The sequence below is a fragment of the Mobula hypostoma genome, chromosome 13, assembly GCF_963921235.1.
Source record: "Mobula hypostoma chromosome 13, sMobHyp1.1, whole genome shotgun sequence".
Classification (NCBI taxonomy): Eukaryota; Metazoa; Chordata; class Chondrichthyes; order Myliobatiformes; family Myliobatidae; genus Mobula; species Mobula hypostoma.
This window is the reverse complement of record NC_086109.1, coordinates 89,070,107-89,086,809: the sequence shown is the minus strand read 5'-3', so window position 1 is coordinate 89,086,809 and position 16,703 is coordinate 89,070,107. Positions and strand designations below refer to the sequence as shown.

Sequence of the window (16,703 nt, the reverse complement as noted above, 5' to 3'; positions counted from 1 at the left end):
TCGCCATGCTTCCAGCACCAACAGAGCATGCCCAGAACTCAGTACCGCTGAACCTGTACATCTTTGGAATGTGAGAGGAAACTGGAGCACCTGGTGGAGACCAGCGCAGTCATGGGTTTCCATGCACACGGCAGCAGGAATTGAACCCTGATGGGTGATTACTTGTGCTGTAAAGCAATGCTCAAGCAGCTACACTGCTGTACCGCCACATTACAAAGATGAGAAAGAAAAGTTGATGTAAACTTAACATAAATAAATACTTTGAATGATAAAGTAAACATAAGGACGTCGGTGCTAGTTGAGAGAGAGAAAAGCACTTATTCTACGCAGACTTGATGAGTACGTCACTTTATCAAAGTTCAAAGTACATTTATTATCTAAGTATGTATACTTTATACAACCTTGAGATTTGTCTCCTTGCAGGCAGCCACAAAACAAAGAATCCCAAAAGAACCCATTAAAAAAAGTTGATCATCAAACACCCAATGTGCAGAGAGAAAAAATATCGTGCAAACAATAAAAATAAGCAAATAGCATTCAGAACAAAAGTGAGTCCACAGACACGAAGCCCGGAGCAGCCTCAGCCTCAGTTCAGCACAGAGCTGACTAAATGTCGCGGAGCCCTCAGGCACAGAGTCCGGAACCTCCTGCTGGGCATAAGTTATTCTGTTTGAAGTAGTAGTGGAGAGATTGCAGAGTCGCTTTAGCCCTGTACCATCAGAGATTGTAGAAAGTTACATAGTCAGAGCTAAAACACCTGTGGTCAGCTTGTTAACTGATTTCAGATGGCATTGGATGGGTTTGGATTTGCATGCAGCCAGATGAATTCCTCCCTTAAGCATACTTGGTGACCTAGATGGATTTCGTTCAATAATCCAATAGTTCCAAAATAGTCTTTCAAGTTAGACAATGTCTGTTTAATTTACTGAATGCAAATTATCAGCTAGAGACCCGAGAGACTGCAGATGCTGGAATCTCGAGCAATGAATAGTCTGGTGGAGGAACTCAGCAGATTGAGTAGCATCTGTGGGTGGGAAGGAATTGTTGATGTTCCAAGACAAAAATCCTGCTATGTTGTCTCCCAGCGACATCTCGGATCAGGTCCACAGCATTCTAAAGGAGGAAGGAGAGCAGCTAGAAGTCTTGGTGCATTAGAATTGGCACCAATAATTTAGGTAGGAAAAGGGAGGATTTAGAGAGCTAGGTAGAAAGCTGAAAAGCAGAACCTCCAAGGTAGTAATCTTTGGAATGCTGCCCCTGCTATGTGCCAGTGAGGGTAAGAATAGGACGATTTGGCAGCTGAATGCATGGCTGAGGAGCTGGTGCAGGGGGCAGGACTTCAGATGTATGGATCACTGAGATCTCTTCTGGGGAAGGTATGACTTATACAAAAAGGACAGGTTACACCTGAACCTGAGGGGGATCAATATCCTTGTGGGCAGGTTTGCTAGAACTGTTCTAGAGGGTTTAAACTAATTTGGCAGCGGGCTGGGAACCAGAGTGATAGGACTGAGGATGGGTTAGTTGGTATACAAACAGAGGCAGTGTGCAGTGTCCAGACTGTCAGGAAGGAAAGGCAGATAATAGGGCAAAATTATCATCAGTGGGATGGGTTGCAATGCAACAGGGGGACAAAATTGAAAAGGGTGATGAATACAGGACTGAAGGTGTTAAATGCACGTAATATACGGAATAAGATAAATGATCTTGCAGCACAGGTATGACATTGTGGACGTCACTGAGTCGTGGCTGAATGAGGATTATAGTTGGGAGCTAAATGTCCAAGGAAACACACTGTATCAATATCATATCGGCAGGCAGGAGGGCAGAGGGGGTGAGGCAGCTCTGTTGATAAAATAGGAAATCAAATCCTTTGGAAAAGGTAACACAGGATTGGAAGTTGTAGAATTAAGAACTGGGTAGAGTTAAGAAACTGCAATGGTAAAAATATTCTGATTGGAGTTATATTCGTGCCTCTAAAAAGTAGCCAGGATATGGGTACAAATTACAACTGGAGAAAGATGAGGCATGTCAAAAGGGCAATGTTACATTGGTCATGGGAGATTTCAATATGCAGATAGATTGGGAAAATCAGGTTGGTGCTGGATACAAAGAGATGGAATTTGTAGAATTCCTGTGAGATAACTTTAGAGCAGCTTGTGGTTGAGCCCTCTAGGGCATCAGTCATTCTGGGTTGGGTATTGGGTAATGAATCAGATTTGATTAGGGAGTTGAACATAAAGGAACCCTTAGCAGGCAGTGATCATAATATGATAGAATTTACCCTGCAGTTTGAGATATTGAAGCTAAAATCAGATGTATCAGCATTACAGTAGAGTAAAGGGAATTGCAGAGACATGAGTGAGGAGCTGGCCAATGTTGAGTAGAAGGGGACACTAGCAGGGTGATGGTAGAGCAGCAATGGTTGGAGTTTCTGTGAGCAATTTGGAAGGTGCAGGATAGTTAGATCCCAAAGTAGTATTTGAAAGGCAGGATGATGCAGCCTTGTCTGACAAGGGAAGTCAAAGCCAATATAAAAGCAAACAATAATATAATAAAAGTTAGTGGGAAGTTCGAGGATTGGGAAGCTTTTAAAAACCAATAGGGAAAAGATGAAATATGAAGGTAAGCTAGCCAATAATATCAAAGAGGATACCACAAGTTTTTTCAGACATGTGATGAGTAAAAGAGGCGAGAGTAGATATTGGACTCCTGGAAAATGATGCTGCAGAGATCGTAACAGGGAAAAAGGAAATGACGGACGGACTGAACATATATTTTGCATCAGTCTTCACCGTAGAAGATACCAGCAGTATGCTGGAAGATTGAGAGTGTCAGGGGACAGAAATGAATGCAGTTGCTAGGGAAAAGTTACTTGGGAAGCTGAAAGATCTGAAGATAGATAAGTAACCTGGACCTGATAAACTACACCCCAGGGTTCCGAATGAGGTAGCTGAAGAGATTGTGGAGGCATTAGTAATGATCTTTCAAGAATCAATTGATTCTGGCATGGTACCAAAGAACTGGAAAATTGTAAATGTCACTTCACTCGTTAAGAAGGGAGGCCGAAGAAAGAAAATTATAGGCCAGTTAACCTGACTTCTGTGGTTGGGAAAGTGTTTAAGGTGGAGTTTGATCGATTCTTAATTAGTCAGGGCTTGAAAAGTTACAGGGAGAAGGCAGGAGAATGGAGTTGAGAGGGAACTTGATCAGCCATGATGAAATAGCGGAGCAGATTCGATGGGCTGAATTACCTATTTCTGCTTCTACGTCTTATGGTCCTATTTACATCAACAACCAATGCATTCCAAGGATGTGCTGGGTGCAGTGCTCCTAGCGCTGATGTAGAGTACTCACATCTTACCAACTCTACCCCAAGTGTGGGAGGAAACCCACATGGTCTCGAGGTGAACATACAACTCCTTACAGACAACAAGCGGGAATTGAACCCTGGTTGCAGATTGCTGGCACTAGGAAGCGCTGCATTAACTGTTACGGCACCATCACGGTGATTGCAAGTAGCCAGTGGTAATGCCAAAACCTGAACATTGACTTACCAGTTTAGTGACTATTTAGGCATCTTAATGTAACCAGAACTGATGTGGTATTCAGCTTCTTGCACTGTTTATCTCATTGTATTACTGAGCAACAAGCAGAGGTTTCTAGGGATATTTAAGCAACCCTACAAAGAGAGGACAGCAGTTTGAGTTGTGTGGAATATGTAGATATTTCATGAGTAACTCCCCAACATTAATAACCCAGCTGATCAGGCATTAAACTGTGCAACTGGGTAGATAATTCAAAAAGGTTGTGTCAAATGACTGCTGTTGTCTGTGAGAGATGCTGATTGTGTTTTACAAGTCATAGAATACTAACTTTGTTACATTGTCAGCTTTCTACCAGATTGTATAGAACAATGCAAGCTTTGAACCATTTTAGTGGAGAGCCTGATAGCACTGAACAACTGACTCTATAAACACACACTGTGATTGTTTTTGATCAGCAGTTCAAGTTCAATTGACATTCAACCGTACAGCTAAAGGAAACATCATTCCTCCGGGAACACAGAACACAGTACATATAGTCACACACAGCACATGTAGTTACGATGGCACATACAGTCACAAAATAATATTCGCACAAGTCCTTAAGTAGCATGGCCCGAAGGTGATGATGCATGGTATGTTGACCCGGAGCCACGTTTCTGTAAGAACAAGCATGCAGCAGTTCCTCATCTCGCACTAGGTTAGCCGCAGGTGAAGGCGAATCAGCTTGTCTCATGCCCATGTATTAAATTGTCCTCCCTGTGACACTAATGGTCAACTGTTGTCCTCTTGGAAAGACCTTCATTGTTGAGATAGATGGTGGAGGGTTCAAGAATTAAGCATAGAAATTAAGGCACTTTGGAGCAGTACTGGTAGTGATGTTGTTTATGTGATGGTATGTTAAACCATGAACTCTTGAGTGGAAGCAGAACATCTATGGCACTATTTTAGTGAAGGTATCCCTGCTACACTGCCAAATATTCATCCCTTAATCATTTTGACTGAAGAAGATTATCTTGCTATTATTGCAAAGAGGCACAGTAGTGCAGCGGTTTGCGCAACTCTTTACAGCGGCAGCTGTAAAATCGATCGCAATTCAATTCCCTCTGCTGTTTGTAAGCAATTTGTACATTCTCTACATGACCGTGTGGGTTTCCTCCGGGTATTCAGGTATCCTCCCACAATCTAAAGACGTATGGGTTAGGGTTGGTGAATTGTGGACTTACTATTTTGGCACCAGAAGCATGGTGACATGTGTGGCCTGCCCTAGCACATCCTTGGATGTGTTGGTCATTGATGCAAGCAACACATTTCACTATATGTTTCAATGTACATGTTGCTAATAAAACTAATCCCTTTAATTATAAACTTGGCCAACTTGTTTCTTATGGTAGTGGGATAGTAGCAGTAAAACCTTTGGGAACTCTCAAAGTACTGTAAAAGCCATTGTGTAAGAGCAAGTATTTTTTCTTTCAATTCTCTTAAAGACATGAAATTAAAAGCTGAATCAGTTCTGTATGTTTGAATCTCATGTCACTCAGCCCTAACTGTTTGGTCTTCCCTCCAGCTGTTTTATTGGACTCATTTGTGCTATATTTGGGTCTGGGGTCTGCTAATTGTTCACTGCCCTAACTTCTGGAAATGGTTTGTGGCTGCGGGCTTCTTGTTTCTCATGGAAAAAATAGTCGGAATCACAGTCTCACGTATTGGCGGGACACAGATTGTGGAGGTCAACTTGCTACCATCCAAGGTGAGCAACTCTTTGCTGTTTCTTCATGTTTCTCAATGAAAATATGGGGATAGATGGATAGGCTGGATCATAGATCAGTATATTGAAATAGTGCATGGAAACTCTGTTACATTAATCTCATCACCTACTCATCTTCATCTCACCTAGTACTTTGTACAAGTGGACCTCAACACTCCTCTGTCTCTGAAGAAGATGGAGGAATAGATCAGAGCAGTAGAGTGTTGGGCCAACTTTGGGAGAAATGAGTCAGCAATTTGCATGTTTTTTTTCTTGAAACTGAGGGCTATTTGATCGTGTCTAGTAGGAACCTCTTCCACCACCTTCCTTTAATGAATGTTTGGATTTGAATGCCAAGTAGGTCACCTTGTGGCATTTTCCTACCATGAAAAGAAATAATTGATAACACACACATCTGGTGTGTATTGACATCCTGCAGTGAATTCTCACTGATTCACTGCTATGAAGTTTTGCAAATTCAGGGGTTTGTGTTTTTATCAGAATGATAAACCTGAGATTTATATAAAAAAAAAGTTGGCGGAGGAAATACCATAATATATGACCGGGAGAACTGGACTTCTTATTTTGTTCCGCTGCTTTATAGCTTAGAATTATAGAACACATACAGATCCTTCAGTCTATCATAACTCTACCACCCATTGTCTGTGTCTAGTCCAGGGGTTCCCAACCTTCTTTATGCCATGGACCTTTACCATTGACTGAGGGGTCTGTGGAATCCCTGGTCTAGTCCCAATTACCTGCATTAGATCCATAGTCTTCTATGCCTATGCAAGCACATGTCTAGATGCTTCTTGGAGTATTGTGAGCAGCTTTGGGCCCCGATCTAAGAAATGGTGTGTTGGCAGTGGAGGAGGTCCAGAAAGAGTTCACAAGAATGACCCTGGAATGAAAGGCTTAATGTATGAGGAGCGTTTGATGGCTCTGGGACTGTACTTGCTGAAGTTTAGAAGAATGAGTAGGGATCTCATTGAAACCTATGAAATATTGAAAGAATTAGATGGAATGGATGTTTCCTATAATGGCGGAAGCTAGGACTAGAATACACACTCAGAATAGTGGGACATCCACTTATAACAGAGATGAGGAGGAATTTCTTCACCCAGAGAGTAGTGAATCTGTGGAATTCATTGCCACAGATGGTTGTGGAGGCCAAATCATTGTGTATATTTAAAGGGGAGGTTGATAGATTTTTGATTAGTCAGGGTGTCAAAGGTTATGGGGAAGAGGCAGGAGCTGAGAGCGGTAATAAGTCGGACATGATGGAATGGTGGAGCAGATTCGATGGGCCAAATTCTGCTCCTATGTCTTATGGCCTTATGGTCTAAGTGTCAAGATGATTCTTATATTTTCAGGCAGTACATTCAGGATTTCAGACATCCTCTCTGTAAAAAAAAAAAATCCACCTCAGATCTCCTCGGAACCTATCTCTCATCTTAAGCATATACCCTCTTGTTTTTAATATCCCCACAATGGAGGAAATAATCTCTTTATCCCACCTATGTCTCCTATCATTTTGTACACCACTGGCATATCACCCCTCAGCCTCCTGTGCTCCAAAGAAAACAAGTACAGCCTCTCCTTTCAACTGTTATGCTCCAATCCAGGACTTGTCCTTCAATCTTCTCTGCACCCGTTCCATTATGGTCACATTTAACATTCAAGATTGTTTGTTGTCATTCTTCAGTATACAAATGTACAGGAGAGTGAAATGATTGTTCTGCAGATCTGATACAGCATTAAAAAAAACACAACAAACATAAAGAACACAAAAAGAAATGCAATAAATGTAAACACATAGCATTAGCTTATTTGCATTCAAAGATTCAAAGTACATTTATTATCAAAGTACGTATACAGTATACAGCCTTGAGATTTGTCTTCTTGCAGACAGCCACAAAACAAAGAAACAGCGTAGAACCTGTTTAAAGAAAACTCCCACACAAGACCATCAGACTTGTGGAAAAAAAGAACAAATCACGTAAACAGCAAAAAGCGAACAAATAACGCACAAAGCATTAAACTCAAACTATAGAGTCCCCAGAAGTAAGTGTACAAAATGATTGCATGTACGTAAAAGTGACAGTTGGTACCAGAGTGTCTGTACATAAGGTGACTGACAGGAAATGATAAAGTGTTGGTGGTGGGGGAATGTGAAAAGGTGGCTTAGTGGGTGGAGATGTTGATCATCCTGAAAGTTTGGGGGAAGTAACTGTTTTTGAGTCTGGTGGTCCTTGCGTGGATGCTACATAGCCTGTTCCCTGATGGGAGTGGGACAAATAGTCCATGAGCAGAGTGGGTGGTTCATAATATTGCTGGCCTTTCTGCATATATCCTTGATGGCAGTTAGGCTGGTGCCAGTGATGCGTTGGACAGTTTTAACTACTCATTGTGGAGCCCTCCTGTCTGTGGCAGTGCAGGTCGGTATCACACAGTGATGCAGCATGCTAGGAAGTTCATGAGCATTACGTGCGTAAACCAGTCTCCCCAGCCCTTTAGCCTTCACATACTTCCCAGAGTGTAGTGACACAATACTTCAGGTTTGGACTAACCACTATTTTTTAGAGCTGTAACATGATATCCATGCTCTTGTATTGTATACCACAGCCAATGATGGCAGTCATCCCAAATTTCCTCATTTCCCCATTTCCCATGTTTGTTCCATGTATAAATATACCTTGTTGCATGGCACAGACCTGAACAATCTACAGAGGACCATTGCAGAGGAACAGAAAAAGTTGCAGAGGGCTGTAAGCTCAGCTAGCTCCATCATCACATTAGCCACCCCAGCATCAAGGACAACTCCTAAAGATAAATCGAAAAAGGACGCATCCATCATTCAGGAGCCCATCACCTAGTGCATGCCCTCCTCTCATTACTACCATCTACAATACTCTGTACAGTATTTCATGATATATGCCAGCGATATTAAACTTGATCCTGATTCTGATTCTGTCTTCACCCTTGTCTATGCCTAATGACTTAAAGCTTAACCCCTGCAGGATGTTGGAATCTCTATTATTAATGGAGGCAAAATCTAAGAATGTTTCTGCTCATAAGTACTCTTTACTTGAACTTTTCCAGAATGTGCATGATTATGGAAGAACTGAACTTTATCCAAAAAATCTGCTTCACAATACCCTAACTCATACTAAATCCTATTCATCATTATATGCTTAGACCTAGTCTGCCAACATGCCCATTTTAAAGGTCTTGCCTTGCATTCAGAATCTTTTGTAGCCTAGTTTCTTTATCCATAAGACATAGGAGTAGAATTAGACCATCCCCCCATCGAGTCTGCTCTGCCATTCAATCATGTCTGATTTATTATCACTCTCAACCCCATTCTCCTGCCTTCTCCCCATAACCTTAGAAACCCTTACTAATCAAAAAGCTATTAATATCTGCTTTAAATATACCCAATGACTTGGCCTCTATAGCTGTCCATGGCAATTAATTCCACAAATTCATCACCTTCTGGCTAAAGAAATTCCTCTTCATCTCTGTTGTAAAGAGGCGTCCTTCTACGCCCTCTGGCCCTAGTCCCTTCCATTATTGGAAGCATCTTCTCCACATCCACTCTATCTAGACCTTTCAATATTTGATAGGGTTCACTGAGATCCCCCTTGTCCTTCTAAATTCCAGCAAGAACAGATCCAGAGCAATTAAACGCTCGGCATAAATTAACCCTTTCATTCCTAAAATCACTCTCATGGACCTTGTTTGTCCCTGAAATGTGAGGTTGAAGAGTTGGCCGATATATGACACAGTTTCTTTACGTTTTCCCTTCAAAAGAAGTGATGTCATCAGCAGAGGCAGTATTTATTTTTGTTCAGTGAAATGAAGGAGGATGAGAGGTGATTTGATAGAGGAGTACAAGATGATAAACAGCATAGATCGAGTGGACGCCCAAATACTTTACCCAGGGCAGAAATTGTTAATATGAGGGACCATGATTTTAAGGTGATTGGAAGAAAGTACAGAGGTAAGTTTTTCTTTTACACAGAGAGTGGTGGGTTCGTGGAACATGCTGCCATGGGTGCTGGTAAAGGCAGATACATTAGGGAGATTTAAGAGATTGTTAGATAGGCACATGGATGAATGAAAAATGGAAGGCTGTGTGGGAGGGAAGGGAGTAGGTTAAATATCATAAGCTGAAGGGCCTGGACTGTGCTCTGTTCTATTCCTGATTCCCCCTAGATGGTGGTGATGGGCTGCTCTCCTGAGCTGTATGAAGTTCTTCTGGTGAAGATAATTCTTTGTGCTGATAGCTAAGGCATCCCAGCATTGTGACCAGCAATCATAAAGGAAATGAGATTTATTTCCAGATCAGGATGATATGCCTTGGAGGAGAACCCTGCCAGCTGTATTCCTATGGGTCTGCTACTCTTGTTCTTCTGGGTGGGTTTGGGAGATACAACCAAAGAACTCTTGATGTGACGAGGTATTGAACTGCGTAGATCATGCACATTACAACAATGATAAAGGTAAAGGTAAGAATTAGCTTTATTTGTCACATGTACTTAAAAGCATACAGTAAAATTTGCCACTTGCATCAAATCAAATAAGCGAGGATTGTACCAGGCAGCCCACAAGTGTCGCCATGCTTCTGGCACCATCATACATTGATGATTTGGAAGAGGGGACTGAGTGTAGCATAGCAAAATTTGCTAATGACACTGAACTGAGTGGAAAAGTAAATTGTACAGAGGACGTGGAGAATTTGCAGAGGGATATAGATAGGTTAAGTGAATGGGCCAAGGTCTGGCAGATAGAATACAACGTTGGTAAGTGTGAGATCATCCACTTTGGAAGGAATAACAGAAGAGCAGATTATTATTTAAATGGTGAAAGATTGCAGCATGCTGTTGTGCAGAGGGGCTTGGGAGTGCTTGTGCATGAATTGCAAAAAGTTGGCTTGCAGGTACAGCAGGTTATTAAGAAGGCAAATGGAATGTTAGCCTTCATTGCTAGAGGGATTGAATTCAAGAGCAAGGAGGTCATGCTGCAACTATACAGGGTACTGGTGAGGCTGTACCAGGAGTGCTGTGTGCAGTTCTAGTCTCCATACTTGAGGAATGTTATACTGGTTTTGGAGGCAGTGCAGAGGAGGTTCACCAGGTTGATTCCAGGGATGAAGGGGTTAACCAATGAGGAGAGATTGAGTTGCCTGGGACTATACTGTATGGAATTCAGAAGAATGAGAGGGGATCTTATAGAAACATACAACATTTTGAAAGGGATAGATAAGGTAGAAGTAGGAAAGTTGTTTCCATTGGTAGGTGAGACTAGAACTAGGGGACATTGCCTCAAGATTCAGGGGAGAAGATTTAGGATGGAGATGAGGAGAAACTGTTTTTCCCGGAGAGTGGTGAATGTGGAATTCTCTGCCCAGGGAAGAAGTTGAGGCTTCTTCACTAAGTATATTTAAGATACAGTTAGATAGACTTTTACATAGTAGGGGAATTAAGGGTTATGGGGAAAAGGCGGGTAGATGGAGCTGAGTTTATGGGCAGATCAGCCATGATCTTTTTGAATGATGGGGCAGGCTCGATGGGCCGGATGGCCTACTCCTGCTCCTATTTCTTATGTTCTTATACCATGCCCATAACTTACTAACTCTAACCTGCATGTCTTTGAAATGTGGGAGGAAACCAGAGAAGCCGGAGGAAACCCACGTGGTCATGGGGAGAATGTACAAATTCCTAACAGACAGCATGCAAATCAAACTCCAACTTAAAAGCTAACCATTATGCTACTGTGCCACGGTACAGCACATTTTGGGCCCTTCAGTTTGCAAGGTTGTGTTGATCTTTTAACCTATTCCACAATCAATCTAACCCTTCACCCCACATAGCCCTCCATTTTTCTTTCATCCATGTGCCTATATAAGAGGCTATTAAATGTCCCTACTATCATCCCTGTCAGTACCTTCCAGGCACCAGGGAGGCAAAGCTTAGTTGTACCGAGGTCAAAGCAAAGTGTTTTTGGTCATTGGACGTGGATCACCCAGCTACAAGTAATCATTGTAGGAACTCGATGGGACAGTGTTCTCGCCCACATTCTTCAGGCACTTCATCAATAATTCCATAGGTGTACGGGTTAAGTTTAGTAAGTCGTGAGCATGCATGCTACATTGGTACTGGAAGCTTGGTGACACTTGCGGGCTACCCAGCACAATCCTCACTGATTTTATTTGACACAAACAATGCATTTCACTCTGTTTTGATGTACATGTGACAAATAAAGTTAGTCTATAATTAGATAATCTGTCTTTACTGTCCCTGTTCTATGATTCCCCGATTCACATTGACTTTAGTTTTACCAGACCTCCTTAATGCTGCATTCTTTCTGATTCCTGTGTGCCACTTGGCTCCCATAAGCCATAACTCAAGCAATACCCATGTCCAGGCATTGCATGTCTGTAGAGACAAGCTGTAAATAATGCTGAACATAGGAAATGCTTTGGGTAGAGATTAGTCAAATATACATCTCTCAAGGCCTCCCTTAGTCAGAGTTGACTATGGATGTTGCTCCCTAGGTGTCTAGGTACACAAGCCTGGGCAGTATGATATGGAAAGCAAGCTGTTGCCCATGTAGCAAGCTCCCCTTCTCCATGCATCTGATGAACTGAAAGAAGCGGCAGAGACCAATACACTGCAGGAGTTACTAGTCAGCTTTGAACTCAGTGTTGCACTGCCTTAGGTCTCAAGCTCTGGACTTCCCCATCGGGGTTTATTCCCAAAGCCTTCCCCACGAGTGGGTATAGCGGCAAGGCAGCGGAGGTTTGAAATCAGAGTTTTCCTTCTCAGTGAGCTGCCAACCACGGCTGATGTGTCTCATCTGCCCAAAGCAGCTGGTTTTAAGGCTCCAGTAACCTGCCTTTGCCCTTTCAACTGTCAGTAGAAGTGTTCCCGCTGGGCTTAGTAGCTAAGCCACACGTGAATATCAGGAGCTAAACTTGGTTGTCAGAGGCTATTTGAGGTGTATGTCATTGGGAACATTTAATTGGTAGCAACAGCCTGCCCCATTACCATCCCCGGTTATAACAACCTTAAGGAACAAAGTATATAGCCCACATTAACACAATAACACAACAGCATAAAAAAATCTACCCACCCACGCCCCACCCCATCCTGAGGTGTGATGGACATCACAAGTAAGTACTGGAGGGGAAATTGGGGGAAATTCTTGAAGAAGGGTCTCGGTCCGAAATATTGACACTTTATTCCTCTCCATAGATGCTGCCTGACCTGCTGAGTTCCTCCAGCATTTTGTATGTGTTATCCTGGATTTCCAGCATCTGCAGAATCGATCTGTTGTGCTTATGACTGGAGGGAAAATTATTGTGTAGGGTACTTTCATAAGAATATAATTCTTAATTTTTTTTGATATGTAGGTAACCCATCTAGTTATCAAGCGATCAGCATTCTTCCATTACAAGCCGGGAGACTATGTATACCTCAACATCCCAGAGATTGCCAAGTACGAGTGGCATCCATTCACGATCAGCAGTGCTCCAGAACAACAAGGTATGGAGTTCTGATGAAGGGTCTCAGAGTCTAAGTGTTGACCGTTTCTCCTTCCATAGATGCTGCCTGACCTGCTGAACATTTCCAGCACTCTGTTATTGTTGTGGAGTGAGAATATGCTCTTAGACCATAAGACAAAAGAGCAGAATTGGGTCATTCAGGCCATTGAATTGGCTGTGCCATTCAATCATGGCTGATTTATGTCCTTCTCAACCCTATTCTCCTGCCCTCTTCCCATAACATTCAACACCCTTACTAATCAAGAAATATCCCCCATGACTTGACATCCAGAGCCGTCTGTGGCAGTGAATTTCAGAGATCCACCACCCTCTGGCTGAAAAAAATCCTCCTAATTTCTGTTCTAATGGAATATCTGACGGGGTGCCCTCTGGTCCTAAACTCTCCCATTATTGGAAACATTCTTTCTATGTCCTGGCTATCTAGGCATATTCCGTATCTGTTCTTCTTCCATTGAAGATCGATGGTAGATGAAGTAAATTGGGATAGGCTAACCTAAGTAAAAGAGGCTTTGTTGCGGCCAAACAGCCATTTTCAGGCAATTGATTCACTCATTCCCCTTACCTTTTCATATTGATCATCTTACCCTACTTCTTCCTGATGAAGCGTCTCGACCCGAAATGTTGACTGCTTATTTCCCTCCATAGATGCTGCCTGACCTGCTGAGTTCCTCCAGCATTTTGTGTGTGTTGCTTCAGATTTCCAACAACAGTAGTCTCTCTTCTGTCTGTCATTTTTTGGGGTTATACACAAAAAAAAGTTTCGAATAGTAACTCATGCAAGGGATTTCTTGATTGATAACAGAAAAATGTACCTGTGTTGTTTGGCAAATGGAAATTCTTACCCAAAGGATGACAAACAAACACCAACATGGAACAGACATTGGACCAGGTTCCAAGGAAAATTAATAGAGGGAGAAAGGGAGAGAAAGTGTTGGGGTGGGGTAGGGAGAGAGAGATAGAAAGTGTGACAGTAGGGAGAGAAAGAGAGAGAGAAGGTGTGTGAGAAGGAGAGAGAGAGATAGATAGATAGATAGATAGACATACTTTATTGATCCTGAGGGAAATTAGGTTTCGTTACAGTTGCACCAACCAGGAATAGAGTATAAATAGAGAGAAATTGAGAGACAGAGAGAGAGATAGAGAAAAGTGTGAGGGGGAGGGAGAGAGGGAGATAGAGAAAGTGAGAGAGGGAGAGAGTGAAGAAAAGTAAGAGAAAACATTTTTTTTTACTTAGACATACAGCAAGTGTAACAGGCCATTATAGCCCAATGAGCCTGCACTGCCCAATTACACCCATGTGACCAATTAACCGACTCACCAGTATGTCTTTTGGAATGTTGGAAGAAACCGGAGCACCTGGAGGAATTCTATGCGGTCATGGGGAGAACATACAAATTCCTTACAGGGAGCAGCGGAATTGAACCCAGCTTGCTGGTACGATAATAGCGTTATACTAACTACTGTGTTGCCATACCAGCTCTCTGTTACCGCTTGGGTGAGTTCAAGATGGTTGCAGAGAGTCTCTAAACTTCTCTGATGAGGGGGTGAAGGAGCTCTGCATATGCAATCTGCGATTGGTCTCAAAATAACTATAACGTTGAAAAATGTGACCAAACAACTGTCTCATTTACCAGTGTTAGAGATGGCATTAATACTTCCCAGAAGAGTCTGTTGGTGATATATTTTTGCCGACTTCATTTCAAACTATGTGTAATGAGCAGCATCTAGTGGCAGGTTTTTATGACTTTGACTCATAGCAGTTTGTATGAAAGGGGAGAGAGATGATATTTGTGATGTCTGCATTTACTTTAATCCACAGACACCATTTGGCTTCACATCAGATCACTTGGCCAGTGGACCAATCAACTGTACGAATACTTCCGCCTCTCTGGAAAATCAGGCAACGAGCCAAAGAGGTTGACCAAAAACCTGAGGAACAAAAAGCATCAGAAATGTATCCAGGTCTGCTCCGCTCTGTGTGTTGTTTTCCAGTTCCTTGTCAAAGCTTTAACTTTAGCTCACAGGTTCATACTGTTTTCCAAAGCAGTTTCCCATCTATTATATGATTGTAGTTAATTCATTCCTATTTTAGTTCTTACTGGGTGAATTTTGTGCTAAGATTTAACTCTGAAAGGTGAGCAGTGTTTGTCAATAGCATCTTTCAAGAGTTGGTCCTTGTCCTCCTTTGTTCCATTGTACAGTATGATGTAGTTTTCAACATCCAGGCCAGTGAGTGAGAGGTCAACATTCCTATCCTGTCACACTCTGTCTGAAACCCGACGACACAACTTTAAGCTGATCAGATCCAGAGGGCACAGATTTAAGGTGATCTGAAATTAGAAGACATCAAAGTTCAAACAACAGGAATTCTGCAGATGCTGAAAATTCAAGCAACACACATCAAAGTTGCTGGTGAATGCAGCAGGCCAAGCAGCATCTCTAGGAAGAGGTACAGTTGACGTCTCAGGCCGAGACCCTTCGTCAGGACGAACTGAAGGAAACCCTTCAGTTAGTCCTGACGAAGGGTCTCGGTCTGAAACGTTGACTGTACCTCTTCCTAGAGATGCTGTCTGGCCTGCTGCGTTCACCAGCAACTTTGATGTGTGTTGATCAAAGTTCAAAATAAGTTTATTATCAAAGTATGTATATGCCACCATGCACTACCTGGCAATTCATTCTCTTGAAGGCATTTACAGTCAGTAAAAAAAACTACACACAAAGACTGTCAAACAGCCAAAGTACAAAAGAAGACAAACTGTGCAAATAAAAAAAATCAAATAATGAATGAATAATACTGAGAACATGAGTCGTCTTCAGGTTTAGAATGGCACCACTGGAAGTGAGTGACTACTTACTGATGGTTACCAAAACAAGGAATACAACTAGATACCGTACTAATAATATTTCATCTGGAAAAAACTATGGTAAACGATCACTGCAAACAATGAAGAGGCGAGTGAAGGTGAGGCTGAGTCAGCGGTTGATGAGTGTGGGTGTGAGGTGGGCTCGAGCCACCTTCTAGAAAAATTCAGAGTAAGTGGAGCAAAGCTGAGCAAAGTCAGAACGGCAGAGAAGCCGATTCCAGACCCATCAACTTAAACCAGAAGGGAGGTTTGATCGATCTAAACGCTGGGCTGATTTGGAAAGGTCAGGAATGGGCTGAAACGTGGAGGTGGGCTCCAAGACCAGAGCATATCAATGCCACAGGGCCCAGGTCTTAGACAGCAAAGAACGACCTGATGTTTAGACAATTTAAACGCCAGGCCAGATGGATTGAAAAGGCAAGGTGTCGGCAACAGAGGCGGCTGCTGGGCTGGTTCTGCACACTGCTCCATGACATTTAGTCGGCTCTTTGCTGCACTGAGGCTGAGGCTCTGGCCTGCTCTGGGCTCCGTGTCTTCAGGCTTTGCAATGTTTACTCTGCTGTACACTGAACCGAGGCTGTGGCCGTGGCTTGCTCCAGGCTTCATGTCTACGGACTCATTTTCATTCTAAATGCTATTTGCTTACTTGTATTGATTGCACGATTTGTTTTTTTTTCTCTCTGCACGTTGAGTGTTTGACAATCTTCTTTTCACTTATGGGTTCTTTTGTGTTTCTTTGGTTTTAGTCATAGTCATACTTTATTGATCCTGGGGGAAATTGGTTTTCATTACAGTTGTACCATAAATAACAAATAGTAATAGAACCATAAATAGTTAAATAGTAATATGTAAATTATGCCAGTAAATTATGAAATAAGTCCAGGACCAGCCTATTGGCTCAGGGTGTCTGACCCTCCAAGGGAGGAGTTGTAAAGTTTGATGGCCACAGGCAGGAATGACTTCCTATGACGTTCTGT

The 16,703-nt window shown here is 42.4% G+C and overlaps 1 protein-coding gene across 1 annotated transcript in view; it reads left to right on the top strand.

Annotated features, from left to right (window-relative positions):
* nox5 (NADPH oxidase, EF-hand calcium binding domain 5) overlaps window positions 1-16,703 on the top strand; it is a 94,593-nt gene that overhangs the window by 37,683 nt on the left and 40,207 nt on the right. Inside the window, exons 9-11 of the mRNA XM_063066554.1 lie at window positions 5,113-5,295; window positions 12,710-12,842; window positions 14,682-14,824. Coding sequence (XP_062922624.1) covers window positions 5,113-5,295; window positions 12,710-12,842; window positions 14,682-14,824 — 459 coding nt within the window. The remainder of the gene's footprint in view (window positions 1-5,112; window positions 5,296-12,709; window positions 12,843-14,681; window positions 14,825-16,703) is intronic.